The 15,528-nt window shown below is 41.5% G+C and overlaps 1 protein-coding gene across 3 annotated transcripts in view; it reads left to right on the forward strand.

The window, feature by feature from the left end:
- TMEM132B (transmembrane protein 132B) overlaps positions 1–14,710 on the forward strand; it is a 364,403-nt gene extending 349,693 nt beyond the window's left edge. For all 3 annotated transcript variants that reach the window (XM_014598576.3, XM_059713428.1, XM_059713427.1), the window contains 3 exons: positions 5,786–6,059; positions 7,320–7,511; positions 9,023–14,710. In XM_014598576.3, the coding sequence (XP_014454062.2) occupies positions 5,786–6,059; positions 7,320–7,511; positions 9,023–10,177 (1,621 nt within the window). In that variant the 3' untranslated portion in view covers positions 10,178–14,710. The remainder of the gene's footprint in view (positions 1–5,785; positions 6,060–7,319; positions 7,512–9,022) is intronic.
- The last annotated feature ends 818 nt before the right edge of the window (positions 14,711–15,528 follow it).

The following is a 15,528-nucleotide window of genomic DNA, read 5'->3' on the forward strand; positions in this document are numbered from 1 at the left end:
CTCCACCTCGGGAGGAAAAAACCCACATCATACTTATAGGTACACACGCTAGCACCACGACTGAAACAGACTTGGGGGTCATGACTGACCACAAGATGAACATGAGCCACCAATGCAATGCCACAGCTGGCAAAGCAAATAAAACTCTGGCTTGCATCTACCAATACATCTCAAGCAAGACCCAAGAAGTCATCCTTCTGCTTTACTCGGCCTTGGTGAGGGTGCAGCTGGAGTGCTGCATCCAATTCTGGGCTCCACACTTTAGAAAGGATGTGGAGAAGTTTGAGAGAGTCCAAAGGAGGGCCACGTGCATGGTTAGAGGTCAAGAGAATAGGCCGTATGAGGACAGGCTGAGAGCCTTGGGACTCTTCAGTCTGGAGAAGCGAAGGCTCAGGGGTGCCTTGGTGGCAGCCTGTAAGTATATAAGGGGTGTGCATTAGGAACTGGGAGAACATCTGTTCACCAGGGCACCCCATGGGAAGACAAGGTCTAATGGTCACAAATTGCTAGAAGCATGAATGCTGCGTGCCCCCGGAGGCTGGAGGGGCACGGTGAGCTCCTGCAGGCACAAGCACCTTCTCTGGATACCTTTAAGAAACACTTGGATGCTTAACTTGCTGGGATGATCTGACCCCAGCTGATTTCTTGCCCCTTGGGCAGGGAGCTGGACCCAATGATCTTGTGAAGTCCCTTCCAGCCTAATGTCTATGATAGAAAGACAGTTTTATACAAAGAAGGTGAAATTTGTAAACTACAGGTTATTGTAGCTGATCATTCTTTATACAATATGAACTACTTCTGTCATGTCTACATGGGAACACTCAGGTCAGGTAAGCTGAATTAGCTAAAGTGGATTTAAAATGTGTTAGTTAAAAGCACAGTAAATGCTACTTGAATGGTATATTTTGGAAGTAAACTGGTCTTCCAAAGAAAATGAACTGAAAGTGAATGAGGACCACTTTACTTTCAGCTAACAACTTCCACACAGAGGTTTTTAATGCATGTTGGCACACTTCAAACCCACACCCTTAGAGCACTTTTACACGTGCTCCGCCGGGGGGGGAGGCACTTTAATAAGAGTGGCTCTGAGAGTCGCTCAAATTAAAGTGCCACCGTATCTCATGTATCCACATCCCCGCGCTTCAAAATGGCAGTAGGGGCACTTGAACTAAAGCTCATTCGATGAACTTCAGATAAAGCACCCCCACCACCATTTTGAAGCCGATACACGAGACACGGAGGCTGACTTGAGCAAGATAATTGCCATGCTCCAGTAGACTCGATTAATCGAATCTGCTCTGGCTCACTGTAATTACAGCGCATCAGAGCAGCCTCCCAGCATGTCTACAGGCACCCTTAGTTAACTGATTTAACTTCCCATGTAGAAAGGCCTTTTGAGAGTTTTATAGGGTTTTATTTTCCAGATCAGCGAACGCAACCCACTGCCGTTCTGGCAGAAACAATGGGTTGAGATGTGCCGCAGCTTTTTGTAGTTTTACGCAAATCAACTACTCCTAGCTTAAAGTTTTGCGCTTAACAGAGATTTTTCTCTCATCCAAGGTGTTGTAAATTGCCTTTAAAAATGAGCGAATTTTCTTTTTTAATGGGTATTTCCCGTTCAAAAACCAGCTAAACTGATTTAGCTGTTTTTTAAACAGAAAATTTGCATCTGGCCTGAGAACCTGAATGCCTAGTTTCAGTACAATTTAAATTAAAATGGACAAGCTTAAACCACTCATAGAGAAGATATGTAATAGAATAGCTGACAGATCGCTGATTATATCAGTGCTAGCAGGCACCATTATAATAGGCTGCTGTTTTAAGTCTGTTCTCTGGCAAGGGCTTTATCCGTCTGAAATGTAAATTAAATGTAATTCTGGCAAACTTGGTGCACTCCAGAAAAGCAAAGATCTTCTAAGTAAGTATGTAAAGCAGCAAGAAATATGGATGAGCAGGATTTGGAGAGATATCCAAAGCACAAGGCTTACTATAACCTCAGAGGTGACCGGGGGGGGGGGGAAATATGAAGCTTATATTCGAGAGGATGTGTCTTAAAAAGAAAATGAGTTCACTGCTTAAGGAAGGATTTTAGGCTGCCTAAAACACCTTAAGAAGTTAAGACTCTATAGGGACCATGTAATTTAATGGATTTCAAATATTTTGTTGGGTCCAGGGAGACAAAGTACTGAACTGCTCTGCCTTATTAACTGAAGCCGGGATTTGTGGCTTTGAAGTGGAAATGAATGTCATTTGTTAAAAAAAAAATAAAAATAATAAAACACACCTTGAGTTGGCAACTTGAAAGCTTGCTCTGAAAATGCAGGCACATCACTTTCTTTCTTTGCACTGGCATTATGGAGTGCATATACGAAAAAGCCTCAGACATTTAAGTTCAAACATTTATTACCTAATATTCTAAGCTCTGAATCCCACCACTTTTCTCCCGTTCTGACGCTTCGGTGCAACAGAAAAGTTGTACGGTAATAAGAAACTTGGTCTCGAAGAGGAAATGCTCAAGTGCTACCAATAATGGGTTGTAAGAACTCATAAAGTGATGGAGCCCAAGAGTGGAGCCCATGCCTATAGATCGCAAGGATGCTGCAAGGAGGGCAATGACTTGAGCAATCTCTCCCTGCTGGTAGCGCAGATCATGGGAGAGAAATACGGTGGGTGACTTGCATACCGGCACAGTGTAAGCCCTGGAGGAACAACCGTTCCCTGGAGCAGCATGATTTCCATTGTGGACACCCGTCGAGGCTGCTTCCTGGGCTCCATACTCCGATTGTGCAATTTCTCTGATGCAGGGGAGTGCCGGATCTGCAGCTCTGAAAGGGTAAGAGCCACAGACTTGTTAACAGGAGGAGCAACGGTGGCAAGTGTCCTCTCTTTTATGGTTTGGGCACAGAGACTGCCCCCTTCTCCAGTCAGTCCTCTCCCACACGAGGAGAACGGGACTGAAACTCTCTCCCCCGCAGCCGGCATCATTTTTTAACAGAAAGTAACAATATTCTGTTCCTGTTCAACGTTTCTAGAAATCATTAGGTTCAGACAGTGGCGTAAACATTAAGAAAAATTACTCACAAGTGAGTTCAAATACGCGAGTCAAGCATTCGCCTGTGTGAACGTAATAAAGAAACCACAGATGTATCATTTAAAATTTTTTTTGTGTAATATAGAGACGCTTATTATGGTTTCCAGGGCAGCTGCCTCTTATTTTTTTTTCCTTTCCTCTACTTCCTTAACAACTCCTTTAACAACCCCAGAGCCTTTTCCCAAGAACAGCTCTTGCACATCCTCTTCCAGTTTTGCTTGTGTATCCAAAGTTTGGATAAAAGAAAAAATAAATCACAAAGCCTGGGATTGTTCAGAGCTAGGATTTGCTTCAAGCCCGTTGCTTAGTATTGACCACAGCAACCTCAATGGCAGTGAGAAGGCCAGAGATGCGATTTTAGACAAGACCCCCTGCTCTTAACTTGAAAAGTCTGGTTTGAGAAGAACACCTTCTTTGAAACAAAAAAAAAAATCATCCCTTTCCTAGCAATATCTGTCCTGCTTGAAGAAGGTGGAAGAATGTCGTTTTGAGGAGAGGGCGAGTCCTTCCACGGTATTTTAAAGTCTTCAAAAGTGAGAACGAGCTTGGGATGCATTAGTGGTCCTAGCAGTCCACTAGGTTTCTTGCATTCCCACTATGTTTGTTCGGCTTGACTGGGACCACATCAGCTGATGCAGTCCAGAGGTCATCGTCTGATGGCAGGGGAAAGGATTCATGATTATGGAACAGATTGTTGTGTCTAGTTGCAGCTCCCCTCTTGCCAGAACTCAAAGGGGCGAGGTTTTCAGGAGAGCTCAGTGTCCAAAAGCTGCCCTTTTGGGACATGATTACCAGCCAAATTCTCCAAACAGCTCATTGAGGGTACTGCTGGATGCGCAAAATCTGCCCATTTGTTTTGGTGCCTGAGTAGAAGCTGCGTTTTTTTTTGAACATCTGGCTCTAGTTGGGGACTGAGAGCATCTTTGGAAATGTGCCCAAATATGTGCCAAGGGTATTTAGATTTGTAAGTGAGATGAATTTGCGAGCACAGTCTTTTGGATATAGCACAACAGTAAAGCATCCTTGAGCGACATTTTTTATTTCAAATATAGCACGTCCCATTCATCCTAGCGGTCGCTGTGTTGGCATCAGCAGAATAACCATGCGATAACGTACTGTTCAGCTACTAAATGATGTTTGTTAAGGCCGTGTTGCACTCTGCAGATCAGTTCCTTAGTTTATAAAGCACTAAGACTTTCTTGACTCTGGCACTTTGAAGGTCACATTTTGGGATGCTTCTTCATCGTCTCCGCCAGCTTTGTCATAAAGCCATTTACAATAACAGCAATTCTGTTTTATGATAGTCTTTTCCATAACTAGTATTTCAAGCATATGCCAAAGGAACACAGTAAATACTAAAACAGTTCCCCAAATACCATGAAAAATAAGAAGGTTATCTCACATTCCCCTTCTTTAGCAATGGTTACAGGCTGAAGAAAAGAAGTACTTCCAGGCAATGAATTTCACAGCATGGGAGCATAATGAGAGAAAGCGTGGCCACCTAGTGCTTAATATCTGACTTTCAGCACAACAAAATGGCCCAAAATAGAGAATCTACATGCTTGTCCTAGGGTATAAACAAGAAAATGAATCAATGAAAAACAGTGTTTAAACCACAGAAAATGCTGTGCTAGGTTTGAATAGCAGTGCTGTTGTACGAGTAGCGCGATGCTTTCTGGAGCACTTTATACGGACTGTTAACTCTATAGTCACAGTGGTTACAGTATGAAGGGAGATGGTTAGAAAATTATAAAGCAGGTGTCTGTAATGATGCTATTGATCAGGGCTGTGAGTGACAGCCCAGCCAAGCATTGATCTCATGCTGGGATTTGCTCATTGGATTCAAGAACGATGTGACGCAGTAATTGATTTCCTGAGGACTTATTGAAGTGTTGAGTCCTGCTTTTTTTTCCTGAAATCCTGACTGGTTGTTACATGGATTTAGACATGTCCAGGTACCCACAACAGTTTGTCTGTGCATGTGTGTGTGTGTGTGTGTGTGTGTAGGAAAGGCAAGGATTTCTTAGAGTGATATATTTTTCAGGCTCTTTACATGTGCACAAAAGTAAAGCATTATTTAGGCAGCGGATCTTGAATGCATTGTGCCTAGCAGACAAAGCTACTGCCATATTGCCACAAAGGCTCTAGTTACTATCTGCACTCCTTCCAGGGCTGATCAGCAGCCCGGGGTATTTGTACAGGGATGGGTACCACTGGCCCCACTCGGAAATGTTTCCTCCTGTTTTTCTTAGGCAGCTCCAGGATTTGAAATAATAGCTGTAGAATAAACCTAGCAATAGATCTCCTAGAACTTCAACACTGATGGACAAGTCTCAAAAGTTGGGAGTTTCCACTTGGGAAAGAAGCCAAAAAAAATCTGATGATAGATCTAGGCTGCCCAAAAAAGAGTGCCTTTTAACATGTGCATTATCAAATTATCAGCTGACCCCAGCACTCTTTCCTGCCCAGGTTATCCCACATCTAATAGGTCCCTTCCGACCCTGAAATCTATGAAAACTGTCATTAAGTTTTCCAGCTTAGACCTACAAAATGCCTTTGGCCTATTTCTTCTTGTGCTGGTAGATGATGATGAAATCACTAATATTATATAGGCATAGGAAGAAGCTTTCAAGGTTTTTAAATGAGCGTGACGGTAAGAGGTAGATAAATAAATCCACCTACTCAACTTTGCAGGCCTACCCGGGACAGTGACGATGAAGAGGATGACGAACGGAAGGGAAGAGGCTGTACTCTTCAGTACCAGCATGCGATGGTGAGAGTCCTCACACAGTTTGTAGCTGAATCCTCTGACTTTGGAGGCCAGCTGACCTACATGCTTGGCTCCGAATGGCAGTTCGACATCACAGATCTCGTGACTGATTTCATGAAGGTGGAAGAACCTAAGATTGCTAAGTTACAGGATGGCCGGGTTCTGGTTGGTCGTGAGCATGGGATAACCACAGTTCAGGTACAGCTTTAAAATATATCTGTACATTTAGGGGCCTGACATGGGCACACGAGGGCCAGATGGAGCTGGTGTGGGCCCCAACCCTGCAGCATGGGGCCCTGGGAGGTAGTGCAGGGCTCCCAGAAGCAGCATGGGGCTCCTGGAGGTGACATGGGGCTGACAGAGGCAGTGTGGGGCTGAAGGAGGTGGCATGGTGCCTGATCTTGGATCATGGGGGCCAATCTGGCTTGCTTACTGGCCCTGAGCCACTCATCTGGTCCACACCAACAGACGGTTGAGTGCCACTGGTCTAGATTTACGAAAGTATTTAGACACATTAAGAGGCAGACAGATATTAGGTTAAGAGTAAATATGCCCTAGTTGTGATAAAAGACTATTTTTGGAGACGAGCATTAATTGAACATACAAAGAAATTTGAATAGATTCTGGTTTCTGTTGTCATGGTTCTTAGTTATAGCAACACGGGGAAGTTGGGGTGAGATTTGCAAAGGGATTTATTTGCCACAAGAGGCAGATGGGAATTTTCAAAAATACCTACGCCTACTTATTTTTGAGATCTATAGTGGGAAAGTACTTAACCCGTTTAAAAAGCCAACTGTGTGCCTATCTGCATCGAGAGGTGCCTAAATTTAAATATGTGGTTTCTTGTGTTCCAAAACTGCTTTAAGTAAAACTGTTTTCATGGCATTAATAATGAATCTTGAACTGTTTCTTAATGGAGGTTGTGTATGTAATGCAGCCTTACATACAAGGCACATGTCTTGGACCTAAATCAAGGGACAGTGGACATTTTGGGCCTAATGCTGCACAGGAAAGACTCCTATTGCTATAGTGGGCATTGGTAGCAAGGTTTCTAGTCTGGGTAAGGGGTGCTCAACTGCCAGCCCATGGGCCACATTTGGCCTGCGGGGATCTCCATGGGTCTGTAAATTTGGTAGCCAGGGAGTGGTGGCATTAGTTGACACTCTTCCGCTGCCAAATTTCTGGACCCATATAGAGCCCTGTGGGCCAGACAGCACGCTGGATTGGTGTGCAGAGGTAACCCGGTGAAACATTTTATTGCAATTTTTGTAAATCTAGTAATTTGACAGCAAAATGAACGTAACAGGTTTTGGGGAAACCATTATAGCTTACAAATGAATGTGGCAGACATAAGATTGAATCAATCAGGAGTGTTGCAGCGATGAAAGAGTATGATCTTGTTGTGCAAGAGTGCATTCCTTGCTGTTTAACACAAGAATACTTGCTTGCTTTTCGAAGGTTTTGTCGCCGCTCTCTGATTCCATCTTGGCTGAGAAGACAGTGATAGTACTAGATGACCGGGTAACAATTACAGACCTAGGGGTGCAGCTAGTTGCAGGCTTGTCCCTATCTTTACAAATAAGCAAAGGAAATAAGAGAGCTATTGTTTCCACAGCCTCCGCTTACGATATTCTTCATGCCCCGAAACAGGTATGGATCGAGACAGTATTGCCATTTTATAACCGATTGATTTGTTTGCTGTGTTTGCCAGATCACAGGGGAAAGCTATATCCTATAGAGTTATTCAGCATGCATAAGGTGAAAGCAATGCATTTCATGTACCTGAAGACACAGCTTCCTACAGCAGCTCACTCATCCAGGTCTGCTCCTGCCCAGATACCTTTACAGCATGGCCGTGCGTTTAGCACTTGAGTCCTGGCCATACACATTACTGATGGCACCATGTAGGCAACTGGCTGAGCACGCACCTCTTCTTAGCGGATCACACCTTGTGGGAAAGTGGTGTGTGTCACTGTAGTTAGCATGTGTGCACGCTCCCAGGGTACGGCAATGTGGACTGTAAGGATCTTGATTAACTATTGAGGTGGGGATAGGTTCCCTGTCCCTATGCCCTCTTCCCACATGAGTATCAATATAGCCAAGCAAAGCTCTTACCCCTCTCTATGAAAATTTCACGTATTTGCTCCGCTGAAATCCTTCCCTCGGTGGTTTTGTATCTAATATAGAATTGCTCCCTGCAGCCCTGAGGCTTAGCCTTGTGTGAGTTCAGCAGGATTAGGCCAATAAGTTTATTCACCGCATCTAGTTTGTACTGTGTTTAAAAGAATCTAGACATTATGGATTATCCACTTACCCCTCCTGTTTTTACCATAAAAGTAGACCCCATCCTAAATGGGGTTGGGCATATTTCGGTGACAGCATGGCAGAATCAGAAAGAAGCAGATAAATGCTTTGAATAATTTGTAAAAAAAACCCCTTATGTTCTGACATTTCAGTACCAGTATCAGTATGCAACTGCTTTTTAGCACAGGTAATAGTCAATGAAGGACAAAAAATGGGTTTGGTCAAACATTGCTCAAAAGCTAAATAGCAGCACATTTTTATAAAAAGAGTGTGATTTCTTTTATGTCTAAAATGAACCATCATGTTTATACACTTCACATAACCTTGTCCATTTGGAAATACTTTAGTAGAGAATGTAAAATACTTCATTCAATTCTCGCTCATAATATAATCTGTTTAAATGGGCTGAGCAGGATTAACCTCCTGACCAATGACACCTAGAATTTATGCAGGCCTTTTATAAGAGAAGTAGCATGTCAGAGTGTTCCTTACCTTTATGTCATTTTCCTAAGTTAATTAAATGCTAGGAATCTGATTATCGTCATCAGTGGGCTTTGGTTTTAGAAAATTAAATTCTTATTTTGTACCGGAAAGAAGAGCAAGAATGGTTTTGCACTTAGAGTTAGATGGTTCCTTGTTTGTACTCCCAAATATAAGCAATGTCTAAGGGGTGTACAAGACGCAGAATTGCAAGTCTAAAACCAAAAAGCTGATTTGAAACTTTTTGGAAAACAAACAAAACCAAACTATGGCCATACTCTGTATTCATATCACTAGTGTCAAGCAAACTTAAGCTACCAAAAATGTATAATGTGGTATTGTAACTTCCATACTGTTTTTCTCCCCCTCCTCCATAGGAAGCCATAGTCAGTGCCTGGATTTTGTTCAGTGATGGCTCTGTGACGCCTTTAGACATTTATGACTCCAAGGATTTTTCTATCACAGTCACTTCGCTGGATGAGATGGTAGTATCTGCCCAGCAAAACCTTCAGTCTAGATGGCCTGGGGTAGTTGCAGAGGGTGATGGGCAAGGACCCCTAATTAAAATTGAAATGGTGATCAGTGAGCCCTGTCAGAAGACCAAGCGAAAGAGCATTTTGGCTGTGGGGAAAGGAAGTGTCAAAGTGAAATTTGGGCAGAAAGATTCTGATCACAAAGGAAGCACTAATGACATTGATGACGTGGACAGAGATCTTAAAAACCACGTGAGCAATTCCATAGAAAAGACGGCAGAACAGGAGAGGACAGTGCAAGAATGGTCCAAAATTGGAGCTTCCGTTAATCATGAAGACAATGTCAACAAAAGCACAACTTCCAAATCTCCCGTTGATCAGAAAAAAGGTCCCGAGGATGGCCAGCTCCTAAATAATCCAACCGTCTTCGCAAGTTTTCCTACACAAGTAGAGATCCCAGGGCAAAATAATCCCAACGACCTTACGTTGACTTCGAGAGGGTTAACAGATTTGGAGATTGGCATGTATGCCCTGCTGTGCGTTTTCTGCCTAGCGATTTTGGTCTTTTTAATTAACTGCGTGGCTTTTGCTTGGAAGTACAGGCACAAAAGGTTTGCTGTGAGTGAGCAAGGCAACATCCCGCATTCTCATGATTGGGTCTGGCTTGGAAATGAGGTTGAACTTTTGGAAAACCCAGTTGACATTTCACTCCCATCAGAGGAATGCACTACGATGATTGACAGAGGAATGCAGTTTGAAGAAAGCAACTTTCTCCTTAATGGGAGCTCTCAGAAAAATCTTCACGCTCAGATCCTCAGATCATCCGACTATGCTTGTGAGAAAGAAGTTAAAAGTGAACCTATTCATCCTTCCGGGCCAAAACAGAAACGAGTTAAGTTCACTTCATATACCACAATCCTGCCGGAAGATGGAGGTCCCTACACCAATTCAATCCTATTTGACAGTGACGATAATATTAAATGGGTATGCCAAGATATGAATCTTGGCGATTCCAAGGAACTTAGGGACTATATGGAAAGACTGCAAGACAATATGTAAAACTACTTTCTTATGTTTGTAATCACCTTTATGCCTTCTGTTTCATGGATGGTGGAACAGTCAGTCCAGTCAGCAATAGGAAATAACCCAAGAGAGTCTAACCTGTGGAGGTCCTGAGATGATAACTTCATATCATTGAGCAGGTTCAGGAAGCTGGCTGAGTTAAATGCGTTTCACCATAAACCAGGATGTGCCCCTAAAACAGCTCCATGTAGGTATTGGAGGTGTCGCACATGATGGCTGTTTTTGTATACTGCCTGGTACTAGCTAAATGCTAATACAACTACGCTCAGACTCAGAGGAGACTACCTTTGTTTGTCATCTCATGATAAGCAGTAATTCAGAGAACGAGGGATTTTTTCTGTTGATTTTTTCTAGTCGTCGTCCTTTGTAAAGCACAGTGGATATTTCTTGCTTACAGCCTGAGACTAGGCATACTTTAAAAGAAATCTAAAACAAATCTGTTTAATTGTATTGCCTACGTGCAAGGCAGCCAAGCAGTTTCATTACTTTTTACGGGAAGACCCACCCACGCGTGGTTCATTTTTTTCCGTATTGTTTATGAAGTTGATTTGACTTAGGGAGCACTAAATATTTTCTTTGGGGACTTTTTTTTTTTCTTTTCTTTTCGGTTGTACCAAAGTGTAGTACAGTATATTTACAATGATTCAGGTTTTCTGCTCATTAGCATCAGCCCTGAAGGATACCTCCTTCATCACTGATTATCTTTCTCCTTCCCATGTGAGTCTTTAATATCGGAAACATAGAAAGTTATTAAGAAATCTTACACTGGGAAAGGGCTGTATCGTCTTACAGGGAACTGTACATACAATAATAAACCCTGGAAAACAAACAAAAAAAAAAATCAAGGAGTAGCCCTGGGTTTACTTTTGTCATTGCCAACGTGAAAAATTACCGGCAGCAAAACCGAATACCTTTCAAAGAACAATGCCTCTGTTGAAATAGTAACATTTATAGAAGTTTTGTGTGGGCAACACATATTATTATTATCACAATACCCCCCCCCCCCCCCGAAACGTGGTATTGAAATGCACAGAACAGGGAACAAATTGTCTAGGAAATAACCAAAGGCTTGAAGTCTGTGTTACTGTATAGTAAAAAAAAAAAAAAGAATTGATGCTGCGGTTTAATGGTACGTAGCGCTCCATCTACAATTACTGGTGCCTCCCGGCCCCGTGTAAAACCCATCTCTAAACGTAAGCCAGGTAATGAGAGAGCCTTTACATCAAGTTTGATTAAAAAAAGAAAAAGAAAAAAAAAACCACGAGGCACGGTAACACAAAGCGGCTGTTCCTAAACTTGACAAGAAAAACGTTAGGCTGGAGATTCAGAGCTGCCATTTCAAAAGCATTATAGGCATTTTCACATTGAAGTACGATTGAAATGTGTGGAAAATTACAACCTGGAAACCTTTCTGTAGGAAATGTCTAAGAGAAGCAATAAAGTACGCTGCGTGAATCGGGAAAAGACAAAATAGGCACCTTGTCCAAACAGAACTTCCTCGCTGCCCCCCCTCCCTGTTCTCCCGGGGTTTAGGCAAATTTGCCGGAGTTTAGGCAAATTAAATTCGAGAACTGGATCTGGCAACCTGAGCGTGTTTTTGTAGCTGTCCAAGACAGCTGGGGCTCTGGGGAAGTCTGTTCAGATCCTAATCCACGTGATGAGTTGGGAACATCTCCGGTGCAAATACAACGGAGGAATGCTAATAATTAGCATGGAGGAGATAGTGTGGACACCACGGCTATTGAACTGACAACAGACTACCGTTTGATATTGCTACACCACGTGGTAGAGGGGGTGTCTACTGCAATCCAGTTTTAAAGTGTTAAGAACATAATGGTACTTCAGTTTTATGAGAGAGATGGCACTGGCTGGGTCACACTAATGCTCAAGGTTTTTAATGATGTCTCTTCTTCTCTAATTTAACAGGGACAGATAGGGACGTCTTAATTGTTGCCAGTTACTGAAACATTTCTCCCTCCAGCTCACCAGATTCGTTCACATTGGGTTTAACTATAAGCAAAGCACAGCACCCGTGGATATAAATTGGCCAGGAGTACATTTATATTAGAAGTGGTAAGAAGGTTTTTAATAGTCAAGACAGTGTGGTTTGGGAACGATCTTACAATAGAAGTAGGAGAGGCAAAATAACCTAACTACCTTTAAGATGGAATTAATTAACTTTAACGATGGTATCATATAACCTGGTTGCTTGTGATCTGGGAGATCCTTCCCAGTCCTCTATGTTTTTCTATAACTACTTATCTACTTAAGCTCCATGCTTAAGCATGTCCTGATCTCCATCCTTACTTGGCAAAGCACTTAAGCTTATTAAACCCAAAGGAATTTAAGTGCATGCTTAAGTGCTTTATTGAATCTCTGCCAATATGTTAACAATGGACATGAGTCAGTAGCTGTGCAGCTTATTCTGGAAAATTTCCCTTTTAGGAATGAGAAATATGAGAAAAAACGTGAAATGGCAGTTTTCATGCATTTCACGTTAGCAGTCACTTCACTATGAGGCCAAGGCTGCTGGAATTAGAGCACACGTTTCCACGCTTCTGTTCCATTGTGTGCATGTTTAATAGAAGCTATAAAGTTTACATGGGGGATATAAGAGGAGTAAACTTCTAGTTTAGCACAGATTTGTCTGGGTTGGCCAAAGCAAAGTCCCTTGTTGGCTCTGCTGTCTGTAGCGTGACTGGTTTGGGCTATCTGGAAGTCATACACAGCAAGTCCATCCAGAAGTTAATGTCCACCAGTGACAATATACAGTTAAAAAGCTAAGAAACATAATTGCTATCTAATAGTAAAAAAAAAAGAAAAAGGCCTCAACATTTAGCCTTCAACACCAATGCACTGAATGTGGCCATGATGTGAAATACTCTGGAACTACTTATCATATACGAATATTGAATAAACTGAATTGTTGCATTAAAGTTCAGAAGTGACAGCAAGTAAAAATGCATAAAGCTACAGAATGAAAAACCAAGACAACAGCGAGAAAATGAGAATGTACATCTTCTGCTCTCATTTTATGCTTCTGTAACAGGTAGAAATAGTGGAGTTACTCTAGATCAACACTGGCCTAATAGGTTATCTGTTCCTACTTAGAAGAGCTAGGTGAAAATTTTAGGACAAGTAGTTTATTCAGGAGAAAGTAGTTCCAGATCAAGCAAATAGTTACAGCTGAAGAAAGCTAAAACTTTCAAAGTAAAAATTTATAAATGCTTAATTTTGATGTTTTGGACAACATTTTTAAAACTTTTCAAAATGAAAATTTGAAACAAAAATTTCAAATGTTTCAATTTTATTTAATTTTTTTTAAATGTGTGAAACAAAACAAAACAAAAAAAGAGAGCAGAATTAAACTTGTACCATGAAACTGAAATAATTTATTTGGAAAAAAGAGGGGAAAAAAGGTTTGGAAAAGAAGAAGAGAGAATTTTTTTAAGCTCTAACTTGGCCAGTACACCAAAAATTCAGCTGTTTGCACTGTTCTTTTACTCTGTATTCTGCTCTACTGTTAAATGAACTATATTTGAAGACCAATAAAAAAAAAATCTCAATTTTAATAGGATTATTAACCAAAAGAAGGGTTCCTGTTAAAAGACAGATTGTCTATAAGCAGGAAACGTGTGAGGAGACTTGCATTGTTATGCCTGTAAGAATTAAGCTTCAATAGCTGCAGAGAGGCAACACCCGTGGCTTCATACAGAATAAGAAATACCCCGGAAAGGTATTTATGACTCTTACAGGACATACGTTTTGTGTAGGTTTCTTTGCACACTATCAAGGAAAGTACGCACGCATTAAGTATACATAGCGCCGAGAAGGAAACTCGTTAAGGGAGGATCCACATCATTTGTCGGTTCTTGCAAACTTTATAAATTATAAATAAAGGTAACATGAGACACTCGGCCATTGTAAATCTGTGTGGAGTGGTTTATATCTTCTAAAGATCTGACCCACAGAGAGTATTAAGGGGATGAGTTCACTTCCAACTGTGCAGCATTATTATATTTCATTTGGACATTATACAGCCCAAGTCTATATGGCTTTTCTCGGCACCCTTCTGATCCAAGGACGAATTTGGGAAACCAGTGCCCCTTACACTTCTCTATGTATAACAAAGCTAGATTAATATTAATGAGCTGCTCTTTCTTCATTCATATTGGGGAATGTACAAGAATACCTTAGAGCCATATGACTCTAATATGACATAATATAATGGAATATATCTGTATTTCAAGGGAGAGTACATTATGAACGGGTTACCAAATTTTCATAGGGAATATGCTCTTTTCTGAAATACATATTGTATGCACTACATTGAAATACACTATAGTGTATTGTGAAAGGCATACATTTACTGAATCGGCAACACTGAATATGTATATACATTACACCCAAAATATTTATACATATAGTAAGTCTTAGATGTATAACAGAATGAATACTGTACAAAATAAACTGTAAGTTAAGAGAATTAAAGAGGACTTTTATACCTGTGTAATTTGTATATTAAGTTATTCAAGCCTCAGTTTCTATTATGAAATATGTCATTTTAAAGCTGTTTCTATAGACAGAGCTCAGAAATAAAGACTGCCGTCTTTGGCAAGGCAGCAAACAAGTGAGAATTTGCAGGGCGTGAATACCAACATGTTGCTCACTTAAGTCTTAAATTTGAGTCTACCTATTTGAACCCTGAGAAAAACAAGGCGTGTTGCCTGAATGTGTGCCATGTGATGGAGCATGCATTAACACTGCTTTGGCAAACCAGGAATATGTCAATATTGGATTGCTTGAGCTCCCACTGCTTACGTTGGTGTGGGTTTTCAGGTTTTGATCCAAGTGTTTCACACAGCTCGACATCTGATATGCCAGCCCAACTCACTGTTTCAGTAGTGCTGGACCATGGAAAACACTGGGATCATCTACAAGGAGCAAAGTACTATCAATCCATGGATGCTGGGCATGCACACTTGCTTTGGTAAGTACAGTGCTGCAGTTGTGCAAAGTACGTGTACTTTTAGGGAACACACAACATGTTAAAATACAGCCTGCAAGTTTCCCAGGACAAATCGCCACAGGGCGTATTTCTGCTACATTGCGATGAATCTAAAGTCGTCATTTTGGGTATTTACAGAATTTCTGCATTGTGCCCACAGTGATGGTATCCAGTGCCTCAAAATTAAGTATGCTTTAATTCATTTGCCCATAAGAATTCACATAAGAAGTCTAGCAGAGCCAGAAATATAATTCAAGTCTCCTAAAACCGAGTTGATTGTTAAACAGAAGACTGTTCCATCTCCTGTACGTAACACTGT

Source organism: Alligator mississippiensis, chromosome 10, assembly GCF_030867095.1.
Source record: "Alligator mississippiensis isolate rAllMis1 chromosome 10, rAllMis1, whole genome shotgun sequence".
NCBI classification, from domain to species: Eukaryota; Metazoa; Chordata; order Crocodylia; family Alligatoridae; genus Alligator; species Alligator mississippiensis.